Source organism: Aythya ferina (genome assembly GCF_964211825.1).
Source record: "Aythya ferina genome assembly, chromosome: 3".
NCBI classification, from domain to species: Eukaryota; Metazoa; Chordata; class Aves; order Anseriformes; family Anatidae; genus Aythya; species Aythya ferina.
Genome location: NC_140298.1, coordinates 17460870 through 17488031, shown reverse-complemented (window position 1 = coordinate 17488031; position 27162 = coordinate 17460870). Strand labels below are relative to the sequence as shown.

Sequence of the window (27162 nt, the reverse complement as noted above, 5' to 3'; positions counted from 1 at the left end):
ATTAATTATAAGCTCTATTTCCAGCTGCAAAGCCACTGCTCACAGAAATCCAACTGAGAGAAAACTAATGCAGTATTTGTGTTATACATACTTGTCGCTAGGCCTAGCTCAGGTATCCCTTTTTGTCTGTGAGTACATGTTTCCCAGTGGGTAATTCCAGATAGGTCATGGATGAGAGACTTATTACTACCTGGAGTAAGGTCTGACCATGCCCCTAGATACTGTCTGGCTGCTTCTGATGAATCCTCCTGCACCACACATCTGTCTTCCTGCCCTCCCATGAGTCCAGCTCTGGGAGGAGGATGGTTAGCAGAGTCCATGAGAATAGAGCAGCATTGTTAAGTGGTATTAAACATAGACAGACAAAAAGGGTCTTTGGTTATTGCAAAGGCGAAGTGCCACTGGTTGGCTTGAACTTATCTTTTGGATCCTGCGTGCGGCTTTAGACATGTAAGGAGCACTTTCCTGCCATGTGTGCAAGCTTACTTCTCTTCCCCAGAGGAAGACTTGAAACAATTTTCTGTAAATAAATAAATGCTAGTTTGGCTGGTGGAGCTGTCAGTGTTCTTCTGACTAGAGAGATGTACGGGTATTACTTCTAGGTGATTTAATAGCATCACACCTCTCCTTGTTGCTAGGACCACTCATGACTTCTCTACTGAGAAAGCTCAGGCTAAAGTGTAGTGTCTGGATGGGTTGACGGGTGGCACAGACATGTCCAAGGCTAGGATAATAGACAGCATCTTCCTGTTTTTGAAAGCTTACTATAATCCTAACTGTAGTTCAGAAGTCAGTGGAGCACATTCATAGGTAAGCTGCATGGGTCAAATTATTTATTCATGCTCTGTTTATTTGTCTTACATTCAGCAGAAAGTACAATTATCACTTAATTATAAACATGCTGCTAGGAAACAACATAGTTAATTGGCTAATGTGCCCTCTGCACGTTGATGTAATATCAGCACTTAGGAACATTAAGCCTTGGTACCTCACTAACCTCTTCAGTGTGGGGACAGGCGACAAGTGCTCTGAGGGCAGAGGTAAGATTCCCCATTCTAGGACGGGTTACTAAGGGCCAGGCACAGCAAAGGTGCAGTGCCTCGTTTGCTGGCCTTGGCTATGAAATTGTTGAGCACAGTCCTGTTCCCAATGTGCAGTTTGCTTACCTCTCTTGATCCCTCTCAAATTGATAGGCTGGGTAGAGGAATGGACTGGCTGGAGGGATGGAAACTTGTGCCTCTCACAACGCTTTGTTGATTTGTTCCTGTTCACAGCTCTCCAGAGTGGAACGATGTTGAGCCTCAAATCAAGGAAGACCTCTGCATAAACAAAGATGATGGAGAATTCTGGTATTTCCCTATAAATTCTTCTGTCTACCATGTTTTCTATTTGCATTCATTATGAAAGAAAGGTCATTTAGGCATTTTTTTCTCTGCTTTTATTGATGGCTCAAAGCGGCTTCGTGTTAATTGTGTGCAAACAGCAAATTGGAGGTTGTCTCAGAAGAAATGAGACTTGGAGAAATGAAACCGGCCAATATTATGCAACAAACTGGTGAAAAAAGTGAAGTAAATGAAGTGAAAATACAGCTCACTGAGACCTAGTCCCTTTGACACATTTTCCTTCCCCCTAAAGAGACCAGCTTGAATTTCAGCTGCTCAGAGGAATAGGTGGCTGGAGCTTATGCACTTGACTGCTCTGCAGGTGCCTGTGGCTTTTCACAGCCTCTGAATACTCTGAAGTCCCATTTAACCATGGGTTAGACATCCTTTAGAAGACCTATTATTCTTCAGAAAGTCCACACTTACCATGTGAGGCTCTGGGGAATGCAGGGGAACAGCAGGCTGGGCTGAGATGGACACTTCAGGCTTTAGTGAAGCATTGAAGGCAGGACAGGATGTCACAGAGGGACAGAGGGACACCACAGCACAGTTGTGCTCAAGACAGTAGGACTCCACCTAGGCACTGCTAAACATATCCTGTAATTTCAGTGGGGGTTTAGGTGTAGTTAGGGCTGTCCAAAAGCACCAAGGGCTGACCTCTTCTGCACGGTGTCAGCCCGCTCGGCTGTGCTGTGCAGCACTGCTCTAACCCTACTTGGAGACATAGGGGGTGAACGCGAGTATCTCACTGGTGTCTCAGACTGAAAAATGAGGCTTTCTCCATCTTTGCAGGATGTCCTGTGAAGACTTTTGTGAGCAGTTTTCCTGGCTGTGTATATGTAACAGCACCCCAACGTTTCTGGACTTTGGAGATCAGCACGGCACGACATGGTCCGTGGACAGGCACATCGACCTGTGGAGTAATTCACTCTCCACAGGCAGGAACAACTCTTCCCTCGGTAATAAATGTTTACTGCTATCACCCAGTCCTCTCCTCCTCTGCGCTGGTGATTACACTGAAACGTTCAATGAGAATCAAATAGCAGAGATATTGATTGCCAGTTATTAAGGCCTGCTCTTTCCCATTACACCACCTATCAGCTAGAGAGACAGAAATAAAGCAGCAGCACTTGCTGCTGAGTTAAAAAAAGAGGGCTTGTGATTTAGAGACCCTAAACTCTTTAAATCAAAACATACATCAATATTCTTTCAGGTAGTTTCAGCAGGTGCTATGGGGATCTCAACAGAAAGTCTGCTACGGCAAAGATGTGGCTGGTTTCCCAGAACAAGAAATACTCTGAAATTGAATGAATAAGAAATGAAAGAATTGTGCTACAAAACTCTGTTTTCAAAGGTAGAAAGTCCATTGACCAGAAAAGACCTCATTTATTTTATTGGGGTGCATTAAACATAGCATAGCCAACCATTCAAAAGAGGTGAGCAATGGTGCAGCCTGATCTTCAGTATTGTGCACAGCTCTGGGCTCCACAATATAAAAAGGCTGTTAAGAACCTTGTAAGTGTCCAGAGGAGAGCAACGAAGCTGATAAAAGAGTTGTATTGCCTTTCATGTGTCCTGTGAGGAGAGGCTGAGGACATTTGGGTTATCTAGTTTGCAGAAAAGGAGGCTAAGAGGAAACCTCTCTCCGACTTCCTGAGGAAGGGAAATGGAGATAGAAGCACGAATCTCTTCTCCCTGCTAACAGGATGTGTGGGAACAGCACAAAGCTATGCCAGGGAAGGTTCAGGTGGATATAATGAAAAATTTCTGTACTAGGAGATTGCTCAAACAGTGGGACACTAATCCTAGTGAGGTGGTTGATGCCCCTTTCAGTTTTCAAGAGGCATTTGGATAATGTCCTCCATGCCCTACTTTAACTTTTGGTTAAAACATATTTTTGACTTGAAGTGGTTAGGCAGTTAGACTAGATGATCTTTGTAGGTCCCTTCCAAGGGAAGTATTCTAATTCTAGTTTTAACTGCTTCTCCAAGTACTCCTCTGGCACTGGAAGCTCTAACTATTACTAGTATTTTTTGTTATATTATTTTTTTCTGCTGCATCACATTTGGGCTCTGTCTCTAATCTAAAATGGTAGCACATGGTCTGTGATGGAGCTACTTTTTTTTTTTTTTTTTTTTTTTTTTTCCGGAGTGCTGATCCCTGACTTAGCAGCAAACAGGTTTTGTCTTACAGGTTTCTGCCTCCTTCTCCTCATCTTCACTTCCACCTCCAAGTGGTGGTTATGAATCATGGCCTGTGCTGCAGCATGCCAGAGGCACTGGAACTGAATGAGGAGGCGCAGGGCCTGAACTTGAGAACATGTGGGCAGAACAAATTTCCTTGGAGCTGTTTTGCCACTGGCCCTCTACTAGAGTTACTGTCTAAGTACAATTTTGGGCTAAAATGTAGCTTTCAAGGCCACCAAACACAACTTAAAGTCTAGACCAATTTAAGCAGATGTTGTGCACAGCTCAGTCCTTTTCCTGCAGTTTGTACATTTCTCTTCTTGTCAGGGATGCTTCTTGTTAATCTAAACCTTGGCCAAGAAGAAGTCTTTTTATTCTGGTCCTCATCCCTCTGTCTTCTCCATCATAAACACTGGCAGGAAGGAAAGGGAGGATAGTTTTGGATCATTTTGTCTTTTTCTTTTATGTGCTTATGATCTCCAAGACAGGGTACTTTTCAGCTCAGCCACTGGGTCAGCCAGGTGATTAAAAAATCACTTTTTTCCTGCCTTGAGGAAAGTGTACCCTGTAGGTGAAACAGGTATGTGGGTGAGAAATTTGCCTGGCATTTATCACTTTGCCAGAGATTTCTAAAATGATTAATGGGCAATTAGTTTAACTCCAGATGCCTCAGCTCCTACTGATAATATAGAGAGTGTCGTGCTCTGTCGCATCAAAAGCATCTCGGAGCAGCTACCTCTTCTGGGTGTATATAAATAAGACCTAACACAACACGCTACTACTGGGATATCTGTGTGGTTACTACTAATCTAATAACGCTTTCTCAGCAGGTGCAGTTTCGAAGAACCCTAAGTATTTCTTCGAAGTGACAAGTAATGCTCCCCAAAGCTATAATGTGGTCATTTCACTCATGCAAAAACATGCTGAAGGTATGCAGGATGCACAGACATCGAGGATTGGCTTTTCAATCACAAAGGTAAGCACTATCAGGTATAATACAGATGCTGTTTTCTCTGTGGGTTATTGTATCTGTACATGTAAACAAAAGACTGAATTGCCTTTTGGGCTGTTAAAGGAGAGCAGTCAGTATTGGAGTGAATTTCTGGATGCTTTCTTTATTAGGAAGACACAGGAAAAGTAGGGCTAAGCAGGCTTAGTTTCCTTTATTCATATCTTGAGAAGAAAATTTGAATTTTCAGTTTTGTTGCATCCTAAAATACCCCTGGGAAACTCAGAGGATCCACAGGTTACACAAGATGCTAGGGCAGTGACCTCTGTGTCCAGCCTTGCTAATCCAGCAAAATGCCTGGCAGCCAGCACAAACCCAAGTTTTTTTTGCTCCAAGTCAAGCAAAAAAGAGAATGGGCTCTTGTTCCCCCTGAATGGGCATCACAGAAATGCGGTGCAAAAAACATTTGCAAAACACTTGGGAAAGCTTTGTGCAAGACCAATACAGAGCCAATCTAGTCAGATAAATGGGACCTCCAACTAAATTTTCCCCCCTTTTTTTTCTTGGTGACTGTCTGGGCATGTGCCAGTTCAAGGACAATTACTGTCAGAGTATTACCAAGCTTACTGAAAGTGCAGTTGCTGGTAGAGATGGCTACTAGCATTTTTCCACAGTGTTTTTGTTCTTGTCGTAGGGAGATTGGAAGGAATTATTCTTAACCCGAAGAATAAAAGGAAGCAAAGATTTCTTTGATCCTAACTTCACATTCGCCCTAACTTCACAATTCTCCTGATCACTGGAGAGTTTTGCCTTAGTCTCAGACTTTGAATAATTGATGCCGTAAGTTTAACAGTTCCTCAGAGGAAGGAAGAGAATGGCTTTGTAGCTCATAAAAACAGTATCTTATATCTGATGAGAAATACAAAATGTAATAAAATGACCATTCCTTCAGGGAGTGGAACTCATTATCCTTACTCAAGAAGATCCTCTGGTGCAGATATCAGCCCTGCAGGATGCTGTGGTGCTCAAAAAGAGCAGCTGCTCCTAGTACAGGGGGAACTTGCTCCTTCCAGCATCCTCATCAGCTGCCCCAGCAGTCACCTGACATGGAGGCCCCTGACTGCTCTAGTATGGTGCATGCCATCTTGATTAGTCACCCATTTTGACAGAAAGTATTCTCACTGAGTAGTCACGGCACAGTTCTGGCATCCCTTGGAAAGGGGGTTTTGTTTAATCAGGAAGTAGACCAGGAGACAGATTTGGTTCTTGCTTTGTGTTAAAACTTGCTTTTTATCTTTTTTTTTTTTTTTTTTTTTTTCACCTCTAATTGATGCTCAAGTATGTTCATTTCTTTTTTTTTTTTTTCCTGGCGCGTTCCCAAGGTCAGATGAAATTTGATGAGTGTGTCGAGGCTGGGTGACATGACCTCTGTGGGGTGTCAGCCCATGGCTCACCTCGTGCACAGGTTGGGCTTCTGGTCCAAGGTCATCTCCCATGCAGAGCTGGAAGGCGAGGCCAGGCCAGGTGATTACCAGGGACACTGGCATTGCTTTGGAGCAGCTGGTCAGTGAAAGAAAGGGGACAGTCATGCTGTCCCGTCACCCCATGTCTTTCACAATTGTAATGAGGTTAGTACAAATGCACAGAGAAGATTATACAGAAAATAAGGACAAAGCCTAAACATTTTAACAGGAGAGCTGCTCTATGAACTCCTCGCAGCACTGCCTCCTGCCCTGGTAGCAGTAAAAGCCAAGTCTAGGAGCTAAAACCAGGGTGGTGTACATTGCTGTTCCCTCAGTTTATTTCCCAGTGTCTAGCCTCAGTGCCTGAGGGCAGTCAGAGGTGGCATCTCTGCTTAAAAAGTTTATGAGGGGGTTGTTTGAAGAAGGGGAGTGCAATTGCTAAGATTCATGAGGCCTCACTTTTCCTGCTTCAACTGCTTTCGTAGTTGGCACTCATCAGCGTCATCGTTCATTGCTCAGTATTTATTTGAGACTCATCATATTGTTGCTGTAAAGTAAAAAGTGCATCATCCATTGGCAGGATGAGGGGAATGCAGTACAGGCAAGGATGTGAACCCGAATGGACGTATCTGATAGCTCTAGGAATCCTTTGATTAAGTATAGACATGGAGCACTAATACATAGCTGTGAGGTAGGCTTAATGTTGTGTGACAGAGCTGAGCAACATATAGAGGCTGATTCTTATCTCACACCAGTTTTCACTCCTTTGAGATATTAACCTGCTTCTGCTTTTTTACCAGAAGAAACGTCAAATGAGGCCCAAAAGTAAAAAAGATTGTCATTTATTTCTTTGCAGCACTGGCCATTTCCATCTACTCAAAATCTGGCCCATAAGGCTTGGCAGTCTACATGCCTCCTAGTCCTCTGTAACAGTCATCTTTTTTTTTTTTTCTTTTCTTTTCTTTTCTTTTTTTTTTTTTTCCTCCCAGAATAGCAGTTTTATGTTATTTTCTCCCAAAGGCATGGCTCATAAATAACTCTGCCATGCTTTATAACCATTCTAAATAGAATTTATACATGCTGATGTATTTTGGGGAATATGTTTAGTAAGTGTTTTTTTATTACGCTGTCTTTACGTGTCCTAATAGTAATAGCTGTTGCATTATATTAGTTTCATCTCAGCAAAAATACTGGAATGACAGAAGAAAGATCAGAATGTTCTGTTTTCTCGTGACACTTGCTGGAAGGTTTGAGTTGTGATTCTTGAAGCACTGTCATCTGGGTGAGATGCTTACTGAGCTCTCTGATGACTCTGGGTTATGTTAGGGAAGCATATCAGGGAATCATACCAGCTATCTCAGGGAAGTTTTAGTAAAAGTAATCATCCTTGTTTCCTTGACGAATTCTAGTCTGCTTGATGTTAATAGAATTTCTTATGAAATCCACTTAAACATATTGCTCCTTCCTTTCCTTCCCTTCCTTCCCTCCACCCTCTTGTGTTATTGGTGTGTTCTCGGGCAAAGTTTGTCTCCTAGTCAAACTTTGCATGCCACTGGGAAGGTTAAGGCGTGTTAGATGCAGTGTAGATTTAGAAAGCAGTGGGTAAATAAGGCTGCTGCGAGTACAGTTACTGATTTACTTTGATTCCTGAGAGGGAGAGTGAGATAGCTACCTGTGTTTTTCTTTCAGGAGAACTCCAAAGTTCTGAAACAAGATTTTTCTCTTACTCGAGATGTCACCAACTACTTTACTTTGAGTCCAGGAACCTATGCTGTCATTCCTGCTACAACAGCGCGCCAAGATTTTGAATTCGTCTTACGAATTTTCTTGAAGAATGAATGCTACAATGAGTAAGATAATGATGAGTACTCCAAACAGTCCCAGACTTACAGTGTGCCATGATCTAACAATTCAATGTCAAAATAACTAATGTGGCAATTTGTTTTTAATGCACTCTAGAAGCATGTTGGGAAGCCACAGCTTTGTGTTAAGTGCCATGTTGAGGGGAATCAGCTGTATACAGTCAGATGCACAGGTGGCCACTGCACAACAGGGCAATAGCTCATTGGCAGCCATCGAGGGTCTCAGCTTTGGTACAAAGAGCTGCACAAATGAACAGCAGTTCTGATATACGCTCTGCCAGCTTGTGGGGAAATCTCTCTTAAATAAAAGGAGGACCGGGAGCTTCATTTTCTTAACAGCCATTATATAGTTTTGTATGTTGTACCGGCTGGACCCTGCATAGGTCATGTCCCACTCTGCTCAGTGGCAAAGAAGCAAAGAGCAGTTAGAGGTTTTGATCCCTTCACACAGCCAGCCAATAGTCAGGCCCACAGGAGCTCCCTTTGGGTATAAGAGAGGTGTTGAAGGATAAACTTAACAGAAAAATGATATCCTAGATCATCCAAAGGCAGCTAGTATCACATTTGCATATAAATATCTGGGTGTGCATTATTTAAAGAGCATACCACAGCGCTCAGTGCTACCAAATAAACTTCGAGCATCAGATATCAGTGCCTTTCCCTTAGTAAGCTTTGTAGTGATTGCCAGTCTTACGTCACAGGCCCATATCTTAATAATGAGAATGTTTTCTGGGCTTTGGCCTCTGGCAAAAATGGCTCAGAAGAAATTAAGGCAACTCCTTAGTTGTGGAAAACAAATGTGAGAAGTCTGTGCTCTGGGCTAGACTGCCTTCAGTGTGATGATTCATGCACAAGATGGCTCAGTCCTTGGATATATCTCTTTCCAGGAGAGCTTGTGACCCTTATACAGCTTATTCAGTGAGGTAAAGCATGGGTGTGCTGTTCCCATGGGTCTCTGTAGCAGTCACAGCACTGAGAGGCTTGTACAAGGGAGAAGGGAGCATCATCACCATGTGATCAGAGGACACTGTGGGTTCTTGTGTGGGACACTGTATTCTCTGTCTGGGGTCTGCCATGGGTGCAGATCAATGCTCTGGAAAGGCCCATTTTCTCCCAGTGTGACCCATTCAATTGTTTTTCAGGAACTCAGACTCCCAGATCAGCCCAATGCTGCCAACGGTAAGAATCCTAAAAACTGATATAGATACTAGTGGTGGTGAATGGTTCCTAGGGAAAGCCACCTCTACTGACTCCCCTTCCCCATACACTGGATATCACTCTGCTTTTCTTTCACCACCCTGTTACTGTCCCTCTGGCACCTCAGTTAAAGTGGGAGAGCAAGTGTGTACAGGCTGAGGTACCTCTCTGGAGTGATGAGAGTCACAGCAAAGATCTTCCTCTTCATTTGTTGCTTTCAGAGCCTGATTTCTGAAGGAAACAAATCTTATACGGTCCCTTTGTTGGCCTGACTGTCCTTCCCACCTTGCCACCTTTAATACATTGAGCAACCAAATATAGCAGGGGGGAAAGCATTTCAAAGGTAGTCAGTTCTTGCACTGTCTAGATAATGGGTATATATCCAAGAAGGAGATGAGGGAAAACTAATTAAAAACTCTCAAATCAGTGTGATCACTTTTTAAAAGAACTCACACCTGAGAGAGGGGTTGTACATGCCTTTCCATGGGAATGGCTTCATTTAGTGCCTGCACCCTATAAAGCGTAGGAGTCCATAGAGGTGGGGCCCAAAGCAGATTTCTTCTCATTTTCACCTAGATATCTTCACAGATGTAAGGGAAATTACACTTCAAAACCGGGTATACCTCTAGTTCAACCCGCATTTCAGCCTGTCCAATCCAGTTACTATCTGTTGCTGGACTTTCCTTACTGTGAACGGTGCAAGTTGCCAGACCTGGACCAGTCCATGCTGCTGTGTCACTGTTTGCTTGTAAAACCATGCCACTGAGCAGGCTGTTACTTACAGCAGTGCAAAGTCCTTCCCTTTTGATTCATTTTCCAGCCTGCAATTAAGCCCCATTAGAGGCATAGCATAAATAGCGGCTTATCTTTTTCCACTGACAAGCTGTCAGTTTACTTGGCTGTTGTCATTAGCCAGTGTTTTGACTGACAAATTATGGTACCCCCACTTTTTGCTCCTGCTCAGGCAGCTGGGCTGTTCTTTCCCTGCCCTCTCTAAAGCTCTATTTGGATTTGCAGACTGCTGCCTCCAATCGTTTTGTAACTGAATTATTTACGTGCATACTTACTCTTTCATCCAGGTTGTACCAAGACAGAACCAGGACAGCTCCGATAAGGCTATCTTCCTAAGATATGCTAAACAGGTACACTATCTAAAGCATCTTACTGAAAAATAATAATATTAAAATTGGCACGTGGACTTGCAAAAAGAACACTAATCTCCAATGTTTATACCAATCCATTTAGCAAAATGCTTTTTGGAAATGTAGCTTCATCTTCAAGTGAAACCCCCCTGGACACAGTATTGATTTACCTGCCAAAACCCCCAGAAAAATGGAACATTCAGTTGGGATAAAATGTCTAGCTCCATATTTCAGAGGAGGACTGGAGATTTACGGTTGTGCTGGTGATGGGCTTGCATATGTACTTTATTTGGCTTTGATCTGTTTATGTACAGAAAGTGATTAGAAAGCTTTGTGTATCCCCCCTCTCATCAGCATCATTTTCCCTTTGCCTTTGCCGCAGTTGGAAATCAGACATCAGTGAGTGCTTGAGTAATTGATTCCTGCTTTTCCTGAGCCAAACCATGTGCATTCACAAGAGATGCTTTTAATGGCTTAATAAACTGTTATAAAAAAATGCTTGACTTAGTCAAGAGAAAGAAAAAAAAAAAAGTCTGCCAAAAGTCTTTGCACAGTGGACCTCTTGCAGTTAATAGCTGTATCAGTGCATTAAGGTGAAAATGAACAAGGGCTGCCATGCTGAAAGCTCTGGCAATGTCTCAGACAGGGAGACAGTCTGGCTTGCTGCTGGGTTGGGCTGCTCAGAGGGAAGCAGGCAGTGGTGCCTGTTTTTGCATCCCACTCACCCAGCTGCCTGATGTCCTGCCGCTTGGTGACTTCCCAGCTTGGCGGCTGGTGAAGAGGATGTGGCTGAAGTGAGCAAGTGTTCCCATCACCACTGAAAATACCCCGTGTTGGTGGGCAGGCCTGTAACTCCCCTGCACACGCTCACAGAGAAGGGCAGACCATGGTCCAGTAGCAAGAAGAGCTTTGTTGTGCTCCTGGGGGGATGCTGCTCATTTATCAGCAGAGGTCCTTCTTGGTTGCCATGATGCATGAGAAAAGGTATTTGGGGCAAAAGTGAGGCAGGAGAAAACTTTGTGCTCACAGATCTCTTTGCATTTTATTCTGTGTTAGGGCTCATCTATTGATGCCTCGCAGCTGCGACAACTCCTTAATGAAGTGCTCCTGCAAGGTAAAGCTTTTACGACCCAGCTAACGTCTTTGGTACTTCTCTATCCTTAGTCTACTGTAAATTAGACAGAGGATTTAGTAATGTCCTGATGGTCTTCAAAAAATCCTCAGTGTGGCTTATTACAATATGGGATCTTGAAGAATGAGAAATGTCAACACCCATCTTCCTTTACGTGCACAGCAGTGTGGTTTTATTAAAATAAATAAATAAAATCAAAGTAATGGTCACATGAAGAGGGCAACGCAGTCCAGGCTGGCTGCTGGCAGACTCTTTAATGTATGGCCATTAGCAAAGCCATGCATCTGTGTGACACCTAAATTTCACCCTCCTCTCCCAGCCCTGCCCTAGGAAGAGCCCGTGCTCCACAGACCTATGCTGCTCCATTCTGATCCCTGAAGTTCCCACAGTCCCCATGAGCCCTCCTGCCTGCTCCATGCCCCACCAGTTCTAGCAGGAACTCAGTCCCCAGCTGGGCTGCTTCAGCAAGGACCACAAGGAGCTGTGTCCCTTGCTCTCTTCACTGTCCCCCCCAGTTTTTCCCAGCTCTGCCCTGGCCTGTGTCACACCTCTGCAGAGGCCTCAAGCTGGCTTTCAGCATTTCCCACACTTCCTAACCTACCCACCTCAAAAATAGCGTGAAATGATCATACACAAATCTCAGACTGCTTTAGAGCTCACTAGTTCAGCATGGCCCTTCACATCACTGCCATTTTAATAGTCCTTATTCCAAGAGTCTTCTGTTTCCATGCAGAGCAGCTATCTGTGAGCCCCAGTGGGGCACCTGTCCTTCAGGAAGGAAGCCGTAGAGGCATCTGAGACACTTCAAACTCCTTCAGTGGACCTCAGCCTGTTATGTCACCCTTTTTTGTTATGTGAGCCTTCAGACTAGTGTCCTCCTTCCCTCCCACTGGTGGCTTGGATACACATCTGGCACCCCCCTCACTCTCACTGATTCCATCTGTTTTGTCAATCCTTGCAGATGAAATGGCCAGCCTTGGAGGAAAATTCAGCTTTGATTCATGCAGAGGCATTTTAGCTCTGATGGATGTATCCTTTCAAGCAGAAGCAATAAACTTCCCAAGTGCAGCCCATCCTTTCCTTGAGTTATGGCTGAGCTGAGCCTCCCAGTGTAAGAACCTGCAAGTAAATATTAGCCTCATTCCTCAATAAATAACTCTCATGGAGGATACGCAGGACTTTGCCATGCATGCCCTAGCTCTGGGAAGTCTGCTACATCCACCTAGCTGCTAACTCTTGGCTTTCACTTCCCAACCTGTGGGACCCAGGGTTTTGCTAAGCTTCACCCTCAGTGCAGGCCACAGACAGGGCCTGAGGTGAGGAGGCCATGCAGAGCCTAGACACAGCTCCGTGTTCTCTCTTCCCTTACAGCTGAAACCACACGAGCCTGTGATGGCAGCTTAAATGGCTTGCCAGCATTGACAGCAAAGCTGGCGAGAGAAGCATTGCCCCTGTGTGTGTGTGTGGAAGTATTGTCACTGCCCAATCACAGTCACATCCATGCCTTACAGGCTATTCACCCTGTCCAGTGTATCTTCCCTGTTTAAATGGATCACGGTCTTTTTACTGTTAAAAAGGACAACATTGAAAATACATTACTGGCCATTGTAAAACAAGAGGGCTCCTTGATGAAAACATTAATTCTCCCTTGTGTGTTTTCTCCCACTTGCTAGTTCACTGTCTCTTTTCATCCATGCCATGGCATAACTTTGAGATATTGTCAGACTTCTAGAAGCTGCTAGGGAATGAATGAAACTCACCTGCAATCCCTCTCTCTTTCTAGCTTTCTGCATCTAGCAAGCAAAAGAGATTTTTTCCCCCTTTCCAAATCCCCTTCTGGGTTCAGTGAACACTGTGAATGCATGGCACGTGCAGGGAGCTGATGAAACCACTGCTCTGCTTTAATTCAAGATGGATTTTTTATTCTCTGTACATACAGCCTAGGTACAGTGTGACCTATCCTGGCCTGCAAAGACAGTATCAGCTTTTTTTTTGCAGTCAGTTTTCACCCCTGGGCTCCTGTTGCTCATGGTAGGGAAGTGTTCTCTTGCCCGCAGCATATGCATGGCTCAAGGGCTGCTGCTGGCTTCAGAGAGCAGGCACTAGGATCTGCTCCTTTGTACTCTTGGCTCATTCCTTGCCTGTTCTTCCAGGAGGATCCAGTCAGAGCTGATGTTGTGCTGCCCCATGCACAAAGGCACCTCAGTGTGCGCACATGGCCTGGAGCATGCAGTTCTGTTCCTTCCCAAGAGCTGCTGTACTCTGTGGCTAGATGTCAGCTGAAGTTATCACTGCAGGACCCCTTGTGGTTAAAGACATCATACAAGTAGAAACATTTTGTTTGTGAGCACAGGTGTGAGCAGCTGTACAAATTGCCGGAGGAAAAAAAAAAAAAAAAAGTGAATTTAACTCCTAGAATAATGGAGACCAAAAGAGATCTCAGCTTTCTCAACACAAAGTAACAAACAGAAATGATTACATCTTCAGACTTTATGTGAAGACAGCATTGTCAGGAATAAAGACATGATCAGTTTTAGCTTTCATTAGCTGTTCAGTTCTTAACTAAATGCACAGACGAATTCGAATGGACGACTCACACTGCAGGAATTTGGGAGCCTCTGGCAAAAGCTCACCAAATACATGGTATATGGGGGGGTGATCTCTGTTTCCTACCTTACTGTACTCCTGGGTTTTTCATCACTAGGGTGCAGACACTCTGTGGTATCAAAGTACTGCAGGGAAAAATGTTGTGAGGTTTACATATCTAGTGGGTCAGATTTCTATCCTCTCATGCAAAGGCTGAGAGCTCAAGAAGCAGTGAGGTGTGAAGTGCTCTGAACAAGCAACCGAGGGTTTCATAAAGCAGGGAACACTGAGGAGGCAACTTTTCTTAATGCTTTCTGAGCTGAAATGAATTATTGAACAAAGTCATCTGAAAAACATCACTTGTTGTAGTTTGTAGCAGAAATGTGTAGGATGTGTTGAAAGTTTTCTTGAGATAAATGTCTCTGCTCCGAGACAAGCATTAGCTCTGGAACCAGTGAGAACAATAGCTTGGTATTTAGGGTCCCACCTAAATTCAGGCAGCTTGTCTGAGTCAGGTTCTTCTTCCTCCAGTTTTGCTGCAGGAAGGGAAGATTTCCTGAAGCCTCAAAGTTTGGTGGGATGTACTTTGTTTCATCCTCTCTCGGGGTAGTCTGAGGTCACCTAGGACAATAGGGTGCCAGTTCCCCATTGAGCAACAATGCCCTTCCCACTAAGAGCACCTCAGGGGTGGTTTGTTGGGAAGGATGACCCCGTGCCATTCTGGCATGCAGGGACTCCTGGCAGATTTGGTGTGTCATAGACAATGTCTTTTTGTCAATGGAGGTGTAAGCATTCCTGTTTCTGCCTGTGCATGCAAACCAGGGAAAGTGAGTGAAAAGGCTTCAACACACCCAAACGTGGGATTTCTTATGCTGTAATATATTGATCAGGACTTGTAGTAATGGGTCTTTGTCAGGGTTACTCTATCTTGTCTGTTGCCTTTCCTTACAGCAAATTTATTAAGGAAGGAAAGCATCCTACATAATTAAATGTACTGGTAAATTTGGGGAATGGTGATAATGTATTTGATATCTGCCATTATACTGTTTTTTCAGGATATCTTCAGGAGGGAAGACAAAAATAATTCTGGATTTCTTGACATATATGAACTGAAGAGTGCAATACAGACAGCAGGTATGTCCAGATAGGCTTAGCAGCTCCCTTTCCTGTCTTTGCAGGAAAGGATGAAAAAGAGAGAGGATGAATAAAGTGGTTTGGATTACACAGCAGTGCCAGTTAGATCACAGCTCTGCTTAGAGGACTGCATTATTTCAGGGCATTGAGACAGAAAATTCATTTCAGGGACTAGTCTTTTCCTTGCTGCACAGCCTTGTGCCCACCCATGCAGCATCATCCACCCTTTGCACTGCAGCAGGGGAGCCAACAGAGAGATGCAGAGAAGCACAACATTGGCCAGAGCCTGCAGGGTCTCTCTAGGTCATGGACAAAATACACATCAGGGGAAAGGAGCAAGGAGCATGCACATAACCCAGTTCCTGCAGTTACTGTCCATGGCAGTGACTAAGTCTGTAAGGGAAAGCCACAGTGACAAACATTTATTTAGTTTGCACTGACCTCTGTTGGCTACACAAATGCTGAAACTTGCAGTGAGTGCACGGTACCCCTTCACACAAGTAAGACATTTTAGCTGGACCATCTCTCCAGGGACGTTGTGCAAGAAATACAGCTCATAGACATCAACCCTCTTGTAATTGCACAGTAGAGAAACTCCCATTTGGGTACCTGGAGCTTGGTGTGGTGTTGTCCCGGTGAGGAACCTGGTGCAAGAAGCACTATCCGTGGAAACCATCAGCTCAAAGGATGTGTAAATTTTTGTTCCTGAGAGGTAGGCAGAGTGCTTGTGTATGACTAAGGAGTGCAGCACTAATGTGCTAAATGTCAAAACAGAAACTGCCAGGGCAGTTCTGTTAGAAAGGCACTAGTGTGTAAAACTGTGAAGTCCTGGCAGACAAAACAGTGCAGCTATCTGAAGGGATAAAAAGGCATTATTAAATGGCAAGTTCATTACATGTTAGGTTATAAGTAGTTCTGAGTGGAGAGGGGAAAGAAAGTTGTAAACTCATTCTTATCATCTCTTGAGCCAGGCAGCTGCATTTGTATTTGGCTACGCGTTAGGATGATCTTGGTCCTACCTTTGAAGCAGGAAGGAGTGGGCAGCCCCCGAAAAAGTCTGAGAATGGCACTAATGTACTGAAATACAGCTCTAAGTCAGCTGTGCCCTGAAGTGTTCAGTGACCAGCTCTTCCCAGTGAAAAACTGGAGCATGAGCTTAATTTTCACTGTCGTCCTAATGCTTCAAAGCATTATAGGATGGGTCAAATCTTCCAGAGTAAAGCAGGTTAGCCGCATTAACAGCAGTGCTGCCCTGATGTGCAGGAGCACTGGCCTTGGATATTTACAGACACCTTTCTGGCAATACCAAATGCATCAAAATAATGTAAAATAGGGAAACATAAAGTCACTATCTTCAAGTTTGACTAAAACCAGAGCAAGGAATCCAACAGAGAAAAGGTATGGGAGTAAGCTCACAGAAAAAGCAATAGCACATAACTGAAATATCTTGGAAACGGAGAGGATTTACACTTCAGTATTAATGGGGTTAATTGAGAGACATTGCCAGGTGAGTACATCTCAAAGCAAGAGTATCCCAGACTGAACATGCCAAACTGTCAGTGTTTTACTATTGTAAGATGGAGTTAGAGCATCTCTCAAGCAACACTGCCATGCTTACTGGAATCTGTTTTCCAAAGAGAGTTTGAATGTATTCCCACTGCCTTCAAAGGGTTAAAAAAGAGATTTCTCACTGCTACAGGGGTTCTTGGCAGGGTTTAAAACCAAAATTAAAGAAAAAAAAATCATTAATGATATATTTTTAATTACTAAATTTTCCTCATAGAAAAATAATGTAGAATCAGGTTTATTTTAATTTGAAGCATAAATGTTTTTCCTTTATTTAAATATTCAGCATTGTGTGTTCAATTCCTGCTGGAGGCATTCTCCAGCTATGCTTATGCAACCAGATTTTGTCAATGCTGGGTGCTAACCCACCTCCATCAGCTGCATCTCCCCCTACACAGGTGCAGAATATAATTTTCTTCTTTTCTGCTCACTCAAATTGGCTCCATTATGAGTTCATTAAAATTGAAAAGTTTAGAACTGGTTGGAAAATGGGGAGAGCCACTTCACTTGCAGCTGAGCTGCTAAAAACTGGGGCTGAACAAATGAGACTTTTTCTGAAGTCTCAGAGAATGCATGAACTGAAGCTATCAGTCCAGCCCTCTGCAGAAAATTTCTTTTATTTAGTAAATCAGCTTTCAGACCAAAATATATTTAAATCATTTCTTGTGTATCCAGCACATTTAGAGTAGTTTTATTTAACTAATAAAAGGCTCATTCTAAAAGGCAATTTTTGTTCATTCGATTGAATATCAATTTCCATCCAAATAGACTGTGACACAAATACTGAATAATCAGCTAATAAAAAAAGAAATGAACACTTTACCATTTTCTAATATAAGAGAAAATGTAAAAATTAAGAATCCTGGGTATGCTATACCGCATAATAGCATAAGCACATGGTATATCCCCGCTTAGCAGAAAATGCCAGTAGCATTGTGCTTTGCTCAGACTTTTAACAGTCATGCACAAAGAAAATAACCCTTTCTAACAGAAAATAAAAGCTAACATTGCAAAGTAAGATAATCCTAGAATATTTAGTTGTGTTTCTTGCTTGCTGACCTGCACCACAATTTGAGTGAGTGACTAGAAGGGCTTTGATTTTCCATCACTCTACCCCAAATCTTGTTCCCAAGCCCGAGGGGAATGCAAGATGCCTTGCAGGGACTCAGAGGAGAACCAATCTGGCAAGATGCGAGGACTGAGGGGAGGCCACAGCTTCTTTGAAGGGTGCACAAGACCAGTAGGGCCGGCCTGTCATCCTGCAGTGAGTCCCAAGTGTTGTCATTCCCCTCTTCTCTACAGGTCTGGCCATCAACGAGCAAGTCCTGCACCTGGTGTCCCTGCGTTTTGGTGATGTTACCAGGAGAATTGGCTTCTCTGACTTCATGTGCTGCATGCTGCGCCTTGAAACCATGACCTGTGAGTCTTGGCACTTGGGCCTGGGATTAGGCAAGGGGCAGGGCAGCTTTATCACAGGGGAGCCTGCAAAACCAGACAGAGCAGTGAAAGGAAGCAAGGGGAAAAGTGCTAGACGCAGTAATGCAGGTCTACAGATTAGCGTGGAAATAATGAACCTGCCAAAAGTCCAGGCATGGCCCTGGCATCCCTTTGGGCAGGCTGTTTGCCAAAAGCCAGGTTCTCCTCCTGCCTGTGGGGGAAACCAGTGTGGTGCTGGAGAAAAGGGCTGGGAATACAGCAATGGGTGCACTAAAAAGGGTCAGGAAGAAAGGATGGCCCCCAGGCTCCCATCAGATCCCATCAGAACACCTGTAGCCTGCTGCAGCACCACGCTGCCCAGCGCAGCAGCAAACATAATGTATTTTCAGAGCTTCTTCAGGGGCTACTGCTGACAATACTTTTTGCTGCATGCATTTAGCCTGACCTCTGCAGGCTTATCTTGGAGCTCCCATGCACTAAGGAAGATTAATTTTTCTAAAATGTCCCTGCACTGGTGCCCTTTAACACAAGCTTGAGCATCCTGTTCTGCAGCAGAGCTTTCTCCAGGGTGGCATTGTCAGTACCATAGAAAGGACACTACCCAGTGAGGAGGAATGACACAACTGGGGTGGTTTTACCTTGTACTGTACAGTACAGTACCTTGTACAGCCCCAGTACAACAACACGTCTCAAATGGAAGAATGGAAGGCTTTTTGTTTTGGTTAAAAGTCAGGAAGTCTAAACCACAAGAAGAATAAGTGCCTTTTTTATTTTTTTAAACTGGAGAGATGTTCCCACCAACTTCAGTACAGTTCTCTTAGCTTTTTGGTAAGGAGAAGGTGTGAGATCCTTCTCAGTGAAACACAAAAAGCGATGTAACTTTCCAAGACCCATTGACTCACTTTGGAGAATTAGGAAGCAAATATTCCTTATTAACAGTGCTGGGTACGTGGGAGATGGTACTTACTCGATATACATATTCATACAAATTTCCAAGAAAGGTCAGGATTTATGTTAATGTTTCCGAGAACTTGTTATTATACATGTATTGTTCCTCCTACTTTCGTATGCACAGTACCGTCTGGTGGTCACACTTTGGGGTCTTTCTGATGAAGGCTCTTAGCCTTCTTCACCTTGTACATTTTTCTTTCCCATTTTGCACACTCTGTCATTGTTGACCACTTCAGCAGTTTTACTTTTTTCAAACTCAACTAAGTCAATTGTTTGAGTTTTACTTTGGGCACCGTGTTCCTTCTTCAGCCTTGATTTTATGGCTGGAGCTGAGTCTTGTTGTGCGAGGCTGATCCAACAATTTAACAATTTCAGCAATCTCTTCAGTTTACTGTATTACACATTTTGTATTTTATACTCATTGTTTCATCGGTGAGAAAACAAATCCATTTCCTGTGTTGTGTCTCTCTATTGTCTGCCAAGGAAGGAGTGGTTGTAAACAAAAGTGCCTACAAGTAAGGGTATTCTTTTTACAAAAACATAGTTTTTACTACTATAATTATAAGCATTTTGACTAGAAATACCGATAGTTAAATAAATCCAGCAATTGTAACCCATGTGCTAAAACACAGTGACACCAATTTAGCTCATCTTTGGAATGAGCTGGGTTTCAGTGGCCCATGGAAATGAGCATTCACTTTTGCACGTGTTTTACCAACGGTGTTTTATGGGCTCCCAGTGGTCAGCAGATCTGCCTGGGTGATGCTGCCTAAATGTCCATTTTAAGAAAGTACAGAAGCAGCTCAGAAAGTCAGAACATATCCTGATTTTAATACTTTCATTAAAATCAGGCAAGTTTTAAAGACCCATATTTTTATGATGTCACTTGCTGTAGATAAAAATTCTTATACCTAAAGCAGTACAATAGCATATTTTTTTAACATCATAAAAATATCCTCTTACATTTTAAGTGCCAGAATAAAGATAACTCCTTTAGACTGATTTGGAAAATAATCTCTGAAGTTTCATTGCTGTCTGTAATAAGTGTCTAAAATGCTCTCAAGTCTTTAAGTTATCATTTTACAGAGGGTTTAATATGGAATACATTTTTCAAATCATTGTGGGTAAGATTTTTAGAGGAGAGGAGGATAAGGGAGACAAATCTGAATAAAAGACAGTACACCTTTATGATGATGTGAATGCAGCAGTGGAGATAAACCTGTCCCATTAAACCGTTACTCATCCTTTCAGGATAGCCAGTGAAGAGATGGGACTCAAACCAAATGTAGCAGCTTCTTTCTGTACTCTATTTAACTGGAGGTAATGAAGTTGTAAAGGGGCAATTCTGCTTAAAGGTAACTTCAGCACTGCAGTTTGTTCCTAGAAAGACTACTGAGTGCAAGCAGCCCTGCAAATATGTCCTTGTCAAGGGACTGGGTGCAACATGGTGATTATTTTGTTCTATACTCTTTCTCCAGAACAGTATATAACGGTTGTGTTTCTGTTAGCCATGCCTTCTCTCTGCTCTGGGTCATAAAGGTAGCTCTGGATGCCTGTGAGCCCAGGAAAAGAGTGTCCTAGGGGGCTGATGAGGAATGGGCCCTTATGCCCTCTTCCTATACCCTCCCAGCAGCCTTCCATTTGTCTATAGCTGGATAGGCTTTGAAACATTCATGAACTTACAATGCCCTTTCTATTTGGGGTGGGAAACACGCTCCTAGAGAAATGTTTTTGCTGTTTACACCAGCACATTTCTAAGAGAAAAGTAATATCAAAATAAATAGGAACTTGTAATACTGTTTCTACTTCATCTAAATTATTGGGTTTGAACATTTCTTCTAGACAAACAAAAAGAAATATGCTCATAGAATATCAATATTGAATAGATTTAAATTTTCTGATGGCAACGTGTACTGCTAGAAAACTTTAAGCAACGTTAATTTCAAATTCCAGATGAATAACAGCAGCATCTGCATTTATATTCCGTGGAAAATGCTTGTAAGGCATAATAATGACTTCAAGAGAATCGCTTTCCTCAGGCCACACCGTGATTGCTCACTGCCGGGGAGGATGGAAAACGACCAACAGAAAGTCTCCCTGTGGGAAGATATTTTTCATTAGTTCACCATTTTCCTGTCATTCTTCAGGCACAAGGTCCTATCGAAACAAATTATGAGTAGATGAAAGCAGTTGCACTGAGCACTCCTGTTCCTACATTAAGGGCAACGAAGCTGATGAAAAGTGTAGAAAACAAGTCTTACAAGGAGCAGCTGAGGGAACTGGGGTTGTTTAGCCTAGAGAAAAGGAGGCTCAGGGGAGACCTTATCACACTGTATGATTACTTTAGAGGCTATAGCAAGGTGGGGATTTGTCTCTTTTCCCAAGCAGCAAATGATAACATGAGGGGAAATGGCCTCAAGTTGTGCCAGGGAGGCTTTAGTCGGATATTAGGGGGAATTTCCTTACTGAAAGGGTTGTGGAGCATTGGAATAGGCTGTGTAGGGAAGTGGTTGAGGTGCCAACCCTGGAGATCTTAGAGAAACATGTATACGTAAAACTCAGTAGCATGGTTTACTTTAGTACTAGGTTAAAGGTTGGACTAGGCGATTTTAGAGATCTCCAACCTGAATAATTCTATGATCCTATGTTTTTTTCCAAATTCTGGACCTGTAGTTGGGATGTTTTTACAGGCTGTGATGCAAGGGCTAAGGCAGAGGGGTACTCAGCACAGAAATAAGATCTGGGTAGGCAAGACATTGCATGTGGATCCCTGAGCAAGGCAGAGAATCCCAGCACAAGGGCCACAGCTCTGCTATTCGGCTGCTATGAACTTATTTTGCAGACTGCATTGCGTTCTTTCTTCCTCCTCACGAAATAAAATTTTCTTTGTTCTATACCTAGATGCATTTCAAAACTTAGCAAATGGTGGACCACAACTTTTCGTGACGGCAATGGAGGTAAGGCTGCTTGTTCCTTCTTTCCAGCTCCACAGTGGGACTATGTTAGCAGGATGAAACTAAAGGTGGTGTGGTAGCGCCACAAATGTTGCCACGAGTTTTGCTGCTGACGCCAACAGTGGCAAAGGTTTTGCTTGGCTGTGTGTGCTTAATGGACAGCCAGGAAGTATTTCTCTGGGGCTCTCCAGCCACAGTCATGCAGCCTTGCTGATGTGAGGACAGCTCTGTGGTGGCCATCCACGTCCAAAACACTTGGTCTTCCCTTGCTGCCCCCATCCTATCATCAGTGGAAACATTGCATTGGGGCGAGACAAAACCTGCACCCCCCAGGCCACAGGGAGGAGGTTGGAGGCATTGACTTCATGCCCAGGGTGCATTTTGGGGACAAGGTTTGCTGATCACCCAAAAACTCAATGCACTGGGGCTTCATCAAGGTGAGATACCAGTGGAGCGAAGCAGACAAGGCCAGGAAGGTGGCAGCTGTGCCCAGAGGATCTTGGCAGAATAAAGTGGGTAACATGGGGTCAGCTTGCAACGGGGAACCAGGACTTAGTGAGATATGGCTGCTGATGAGCAGCAGGTGGTGGCTGTAATATTTACCAAGGAGGTTAATATTAGAGCTGCAGCATTCCCCAGGCACGGGTTATGTTCGTAGCTGCGGTGATGCTTGGCGCAATGAACAGTCTGTGTAAGAGCATCATGGTCCTGTCCTGTAGCCTGAGAACCTGTCTCTGCCTGAGAGCACCAAAATTGGTGTCTTCAATGAGGTCATCACGCAGGGCTGAAAAGGGAAGAAAACTGGCTATTTCCTCCTGAAAAGTACCCAGTCCAGTGGAGTATGATGGGGGTGGGAATGGTCAGAACTGCTGGGTGTCTCACACTGCTGGACTTTTCTGGGAATAAATTCATACAGCAACCACCAGACAGCATCGTGGCATGGAATAGGCAGAACATGGGGAGGTTTCTGGCTCCCTGGGGATTTTGGTGGGGGGGAAAGGGTGTCTGTGTGGGAGTGCTTTGTGGCAGGGATGCACAGAGGCAGGAAGATTTAGGGAGATGGCGTCATTGCTCCAGTGCTTCACCTTCTGGTTGTGCATTTTTTCCTTACATTTTATTTTTTTCTTTCCCTTTTCCTTCAAAATACATATATAGCTTATTTATTTATTTCTTTATAAAGCTTATCTACTGTCTTCTGTTCAGGCAGCCTGCCATTGCTTTACCCTCAGCACAGCTCCTTCTATCTGCAGCTGATCAAATGGCTGGTGAAAACAGAATCCTATTTAAAACTATTGAGGAAAAAGAAAATAAAATCACAAATGTGGCCTGCACAGTTTGGTGTGTGCCACCAACCCCGGTTTCCATGGCAACTGCCCGCCCCACACAGGGCACTCTGGGAGTTGTAGTTCCTCCACCACCAGGCCATGCTGGGGAGAAGATGGTGGCGAACCCCCCAACGCCCATCCCGTTCCCAGAGGGGGAAAAAGGGTGTATCGAGAGATTGTGCTTGGGTTTGTGCACAGTCCGTGCTTCCCTCCATAGGGTTTGTGGTCCCTGTGTGGACTGTGTGTGTTTGTGTACCTACAGACCCACAGGTGGGGGCCACAGGTAGATCACCATCCCTGCAGTGATTGCTCCTGTTGCAGCTACTGCAATTTGTAGTGGAAAGTAACTTATAGAAGGTTTTTCTGCACCTGAATTGTAATAATGGAAAAAGACAGTCCCAAAACCCAATAACGGTTCTGTGCAGGACAAAAGGACTACAGTGACTGGGTCCCAGCCTGAAGGTACCAAGACATAAGTCTCAAGACTTGGTGTATCATTACTACCTAAATGTGCCTTTTCTTTTCCTCTTCCCAGTGGCTGACGCTTGTCATGTACATCTGAAGACTTGTCCGAGCTCAATGTGGCTGGTGAGAAATCTCCTCAGTACTATACACACTGGGACGAAAGGGGTAGGTGCCCTTACGTTGGCCACTGTGAACATGGGTGGGCTGCTTTAGCTAAAGCTCACCCTGAGTTATGGTTGGTTTTGAGAGGTAGAGAAAAGGTGAGAGCTGGGGAGAGGTTGCCAAAGGTGAGTGCTACAAAAGGAATTGGACTTCAAGCAATTTTTTATTTTGAAATAAAGTGAACTGCTGATAGTGTTATCAGTTGCTCAGACCACCAAGGGCTCAGTTAGCCACTTGCCCTCTCTTTTCTCCTAAGGTGATACATGTTCAGTAGATCAAGTAGTAGAATTTATCTTTTTTGTCTTCTTTTGAGAGATGGAACTACTCCTTCATATCTTACATAGAACCTGCAAATTTAAAGCCAACTAGAGGGTTAAGGATATAACATTTTTAGCCAGTCTGTTTTTATGTTTTTAACCAAAGTGTGTAAATTAATTTAGCTTTGAACATCAATCCCCACCTTGTGTTTCATTTGATGTTTATTCCTTTCATGTCAGGCCTGGAGAGTTTACCTGAATTTTCCAACTTTGCTAGTTGGTTCTAGTGAAGGACTCTGCTTTTTCCTACAAAATTTGTCCAGTTTATTCATCCATAACCACCTCAGTTACTGTGCTTCTGGTAATCCACTGGAATGCAGCTGTTCCCAGTTGCAATGGTAAAGCATTAGTGCTGGTCCCAGACAGTTAGCACTGAGGAGAAAACGGGGACAAAAACCCAGTCCTTAGAAAAAAGGCACAATGAAGAGCCAGAAGCCTCCTGCCATTGTGTTGAGATTGAATCCAGGAACTCACTGAGCACCCTTGGGCAAAGTCACTCACTTGTCATACCAACCCTGATCAAAACTGAGTGAAGAAAAAAAAACAAAACATGTCCCCTCTTCCCCCAGGATCTTAACTGGAATTCAGGGACTGCATCCATATGAGTCTTCTTATAGTCAGGTATTGTGATAAATAATAACACATAAGCAGAATTTCTGGTATCTCACATCCTATTTCTGAAGGTCGTTGACATTGGATGCCAGCTTCAGTGAGAAGTTAAAGGAGAAATACATAATCTATTACAGGCCCCAGGGGAGAGAGCATGGTGGATTCAGACCCAAGGCAGGGACAACTCTGCGTCTTTCATCCTTGGCTTCAGGACATCATTCATGCTCAGCTGCTCCTCTGTCTTGTCTGCTAATTGCATCTGGTAGACACAACTGCAGCAGCAGCTGAGCTTTACTGCCCATCACTGTGAAGCTTTCTCCCCTCTGAGCTCTGCTTGTACATAGTTATTTACCTAAATGTTTGCCTTTTGCAGACTTGCCTTGGACAAAACACTTTCCCTTTGTCACAACAAACCTGTATTTTGATGTATTGATGTTGTATAGAAACACGTTATTCATAACACAACACCTGCCCCTTGCACCACACAATGTCATTATGTAAATATGAGACTCAAAGCACCTTGTTTTGGGGGATGAAGTTGCTTAAATTGCTGTCTGAAAAAGATATTCATAGTCTATTTAGTCTCCTTTCTTCCTTTCATGAATCATTCATAAACTGATCATAAGTTCTGTAAATATATCATTAATCACAACTTTCACTTAACAGTTTTGAATGAAATTATACCTTTAGGGTGTTCATAAGCAGTTCACGTCAGCAATTTACCAGTTGCTTACAACTGGTGATTGGGCAGTCACAGCATGGGCCCCTCAGAGAACTGAAACTCTATCAATTAGAGCCTAAAAAATAAAGAGTGATATGATGACATGTGGATTTTGTTGGAAAAAAATCTGTTTGAAAAAGTACCCTCAATTATTTCTAAAGACTGGTGTCCAGCTGTCTGTGTTCTGAATGAGTCTCTTTGTCTTAGTTTTAGGTGGCTTTTCTGCTCCTTGGTGTGAGACAGCTTGAAGCCATCCCATACAGAAGCCATCTGTGGGGCTCTTGAAAAAACAATAACTGTGAAGGCATGAGGTCAGGCTTTCTTATGGATAGTCACTTATGCTCGATGGCACTCAGATGTCTGGACTGATAGCCCTTCTCAGGTGAACTGGAATTGTTTTGGAGAGAGAAGAAAGAGATCCATGGGGAAGCTGGTAGTACCTAATGGCCTAGGCAGGCTAGAAGTGCTGACTGTAATCGCCTCTCATCTTTGTGTAAATAGTATGGCTAGTTTTCTTGCTTCACAGAAGTCAGGAGCAGCTCTGTTAACTCCCTTGCAAATAAGAACAGAGTCAGACCATTTATTTGCAAGGACTGTTTATTGCTTAGGTAATAAAACCAATTACGACAGTTTTTCTGAATTAATTCTTAATTTGCTTTTGTGACATTTCTAAATGCCACAAAAAGGTTGAAGAAATTATTTGTAATTAATAAATAGCACCAGGGGCTTTGCAATTTTTTATTTTTTTTTACACTTTATTAAAAGATAAAGAAATCTTGTGTATGTTCCTCAGCTGTAGGGATTCAACTTTACTTGCTATGTAAATGAAGAGGCATATTAGAAACACAGAACATTGTTCAGTGGGCATTTTTGTCTGATTTCCAGTGTGTGCATCAGGACTGTTTGGGAAGAGACAATTTTATCTGAATTGCATTTTCTTTCTCTGTCCCGAAGTCTTTAAAAGGGCTTCTTCAGATAAAATTGCTGCTCAAATATTTAACTTAAATATGCTAAGTAACTGTAGCCTCTCAGTAGCCCACACACAAACTCCACTTCCATACTTTTATCATGATGATAAAAGCAAATCTAGCGATCTATTCCATTCAACTATTGAATAAAAAAATCTCTGAAGTCTCTCTTTGTGTAAATGCCAAAAAGATGGATGCAAATGTTGATGGATGAAAGCAATTCAGGGTAGTCATGGCAATATCATTCATACCATGCCTCACCCAGACCCTCTGCGCAATTTTCCATCAAGGTATCCACACACAAGCCACAGATTCACTCGTCTGGCAGTAAGGCATTACATGCTGGAGCAACAGCTACATCACAAGGTAAAGTTATTTTTCAGCAATGTCTCATTCTGCAGCTTGGAGAGCAGTCTTACGCAAGCAGGGCTGCTGTATCCACCATTTCACAGAAAATGTGGGGCAGAGGAAAATTAGTAAAATTAGACTACTACGATATCTTTCAGTCATTTTGAAACAAATCAATAAAATTAGTGCATAAAAAGCAATTGTTAAAACCCTATATTGCAGACAATATATTACTTTTCCTCCATTTGGGATATATGGATTTGTATGGAAGGCAATTCTGCCTGTCATGAGACAAAGATCCTTGGC

At 43.3% G+C, this 27162-nt stretch overlaps 1 protein-coding gene across 19 annotated transcripts in view; it reads left to right on the top strand.

The window, feature by feature from the left end:
* The window catches only part of CAPN13 (calpain 13), a 48037-nt gene extending 21269 nt beyond the window's left edge, over positions 1-26768 (top strand). For 4 of the 19 annotated variants that reach the window (XR_014690641.1, XR_014690644.1, XR_014690645.1 and 1 more), the window contains exons 9-22: positions 1275-1349; positions 2175-2341; positions 4396-4544; positions 7670-7830; positions 8985-9021; positions 10119-10181; positions 11238-11295; positions 12275-12342; positions 13888-13956; positions 14955-15033; positions 17902-18018; positions 21889-21944; positions 23802-23896; positions 25748-26768. Coding sequence is in view for 10 of the 19 variants with exons in the window: in XM_084512231.1 (XP_084368357.1) it covers positions 1275-1349; positions 2175-2341; positions 4396-4544; positions 7670-7830; positions 8985-9021; positions 10119-10181; positions 11238-11295; positions 12275-12342; positions 13888-13956; positions 14955-15033; positions 17902-18018; positions 21889-21944; positions 23802-23828 (1126 nt within the window). In the remaining 9 variants the exon portion in view is untranslated. The other 15 variants (XM_084512225.1, XM_084512230.1, XM_084512227.1 and 12 more) reach the window with 9 other exon arrangements.
* Positions 26769-27162: the final 394 nt, after the last annotated feature.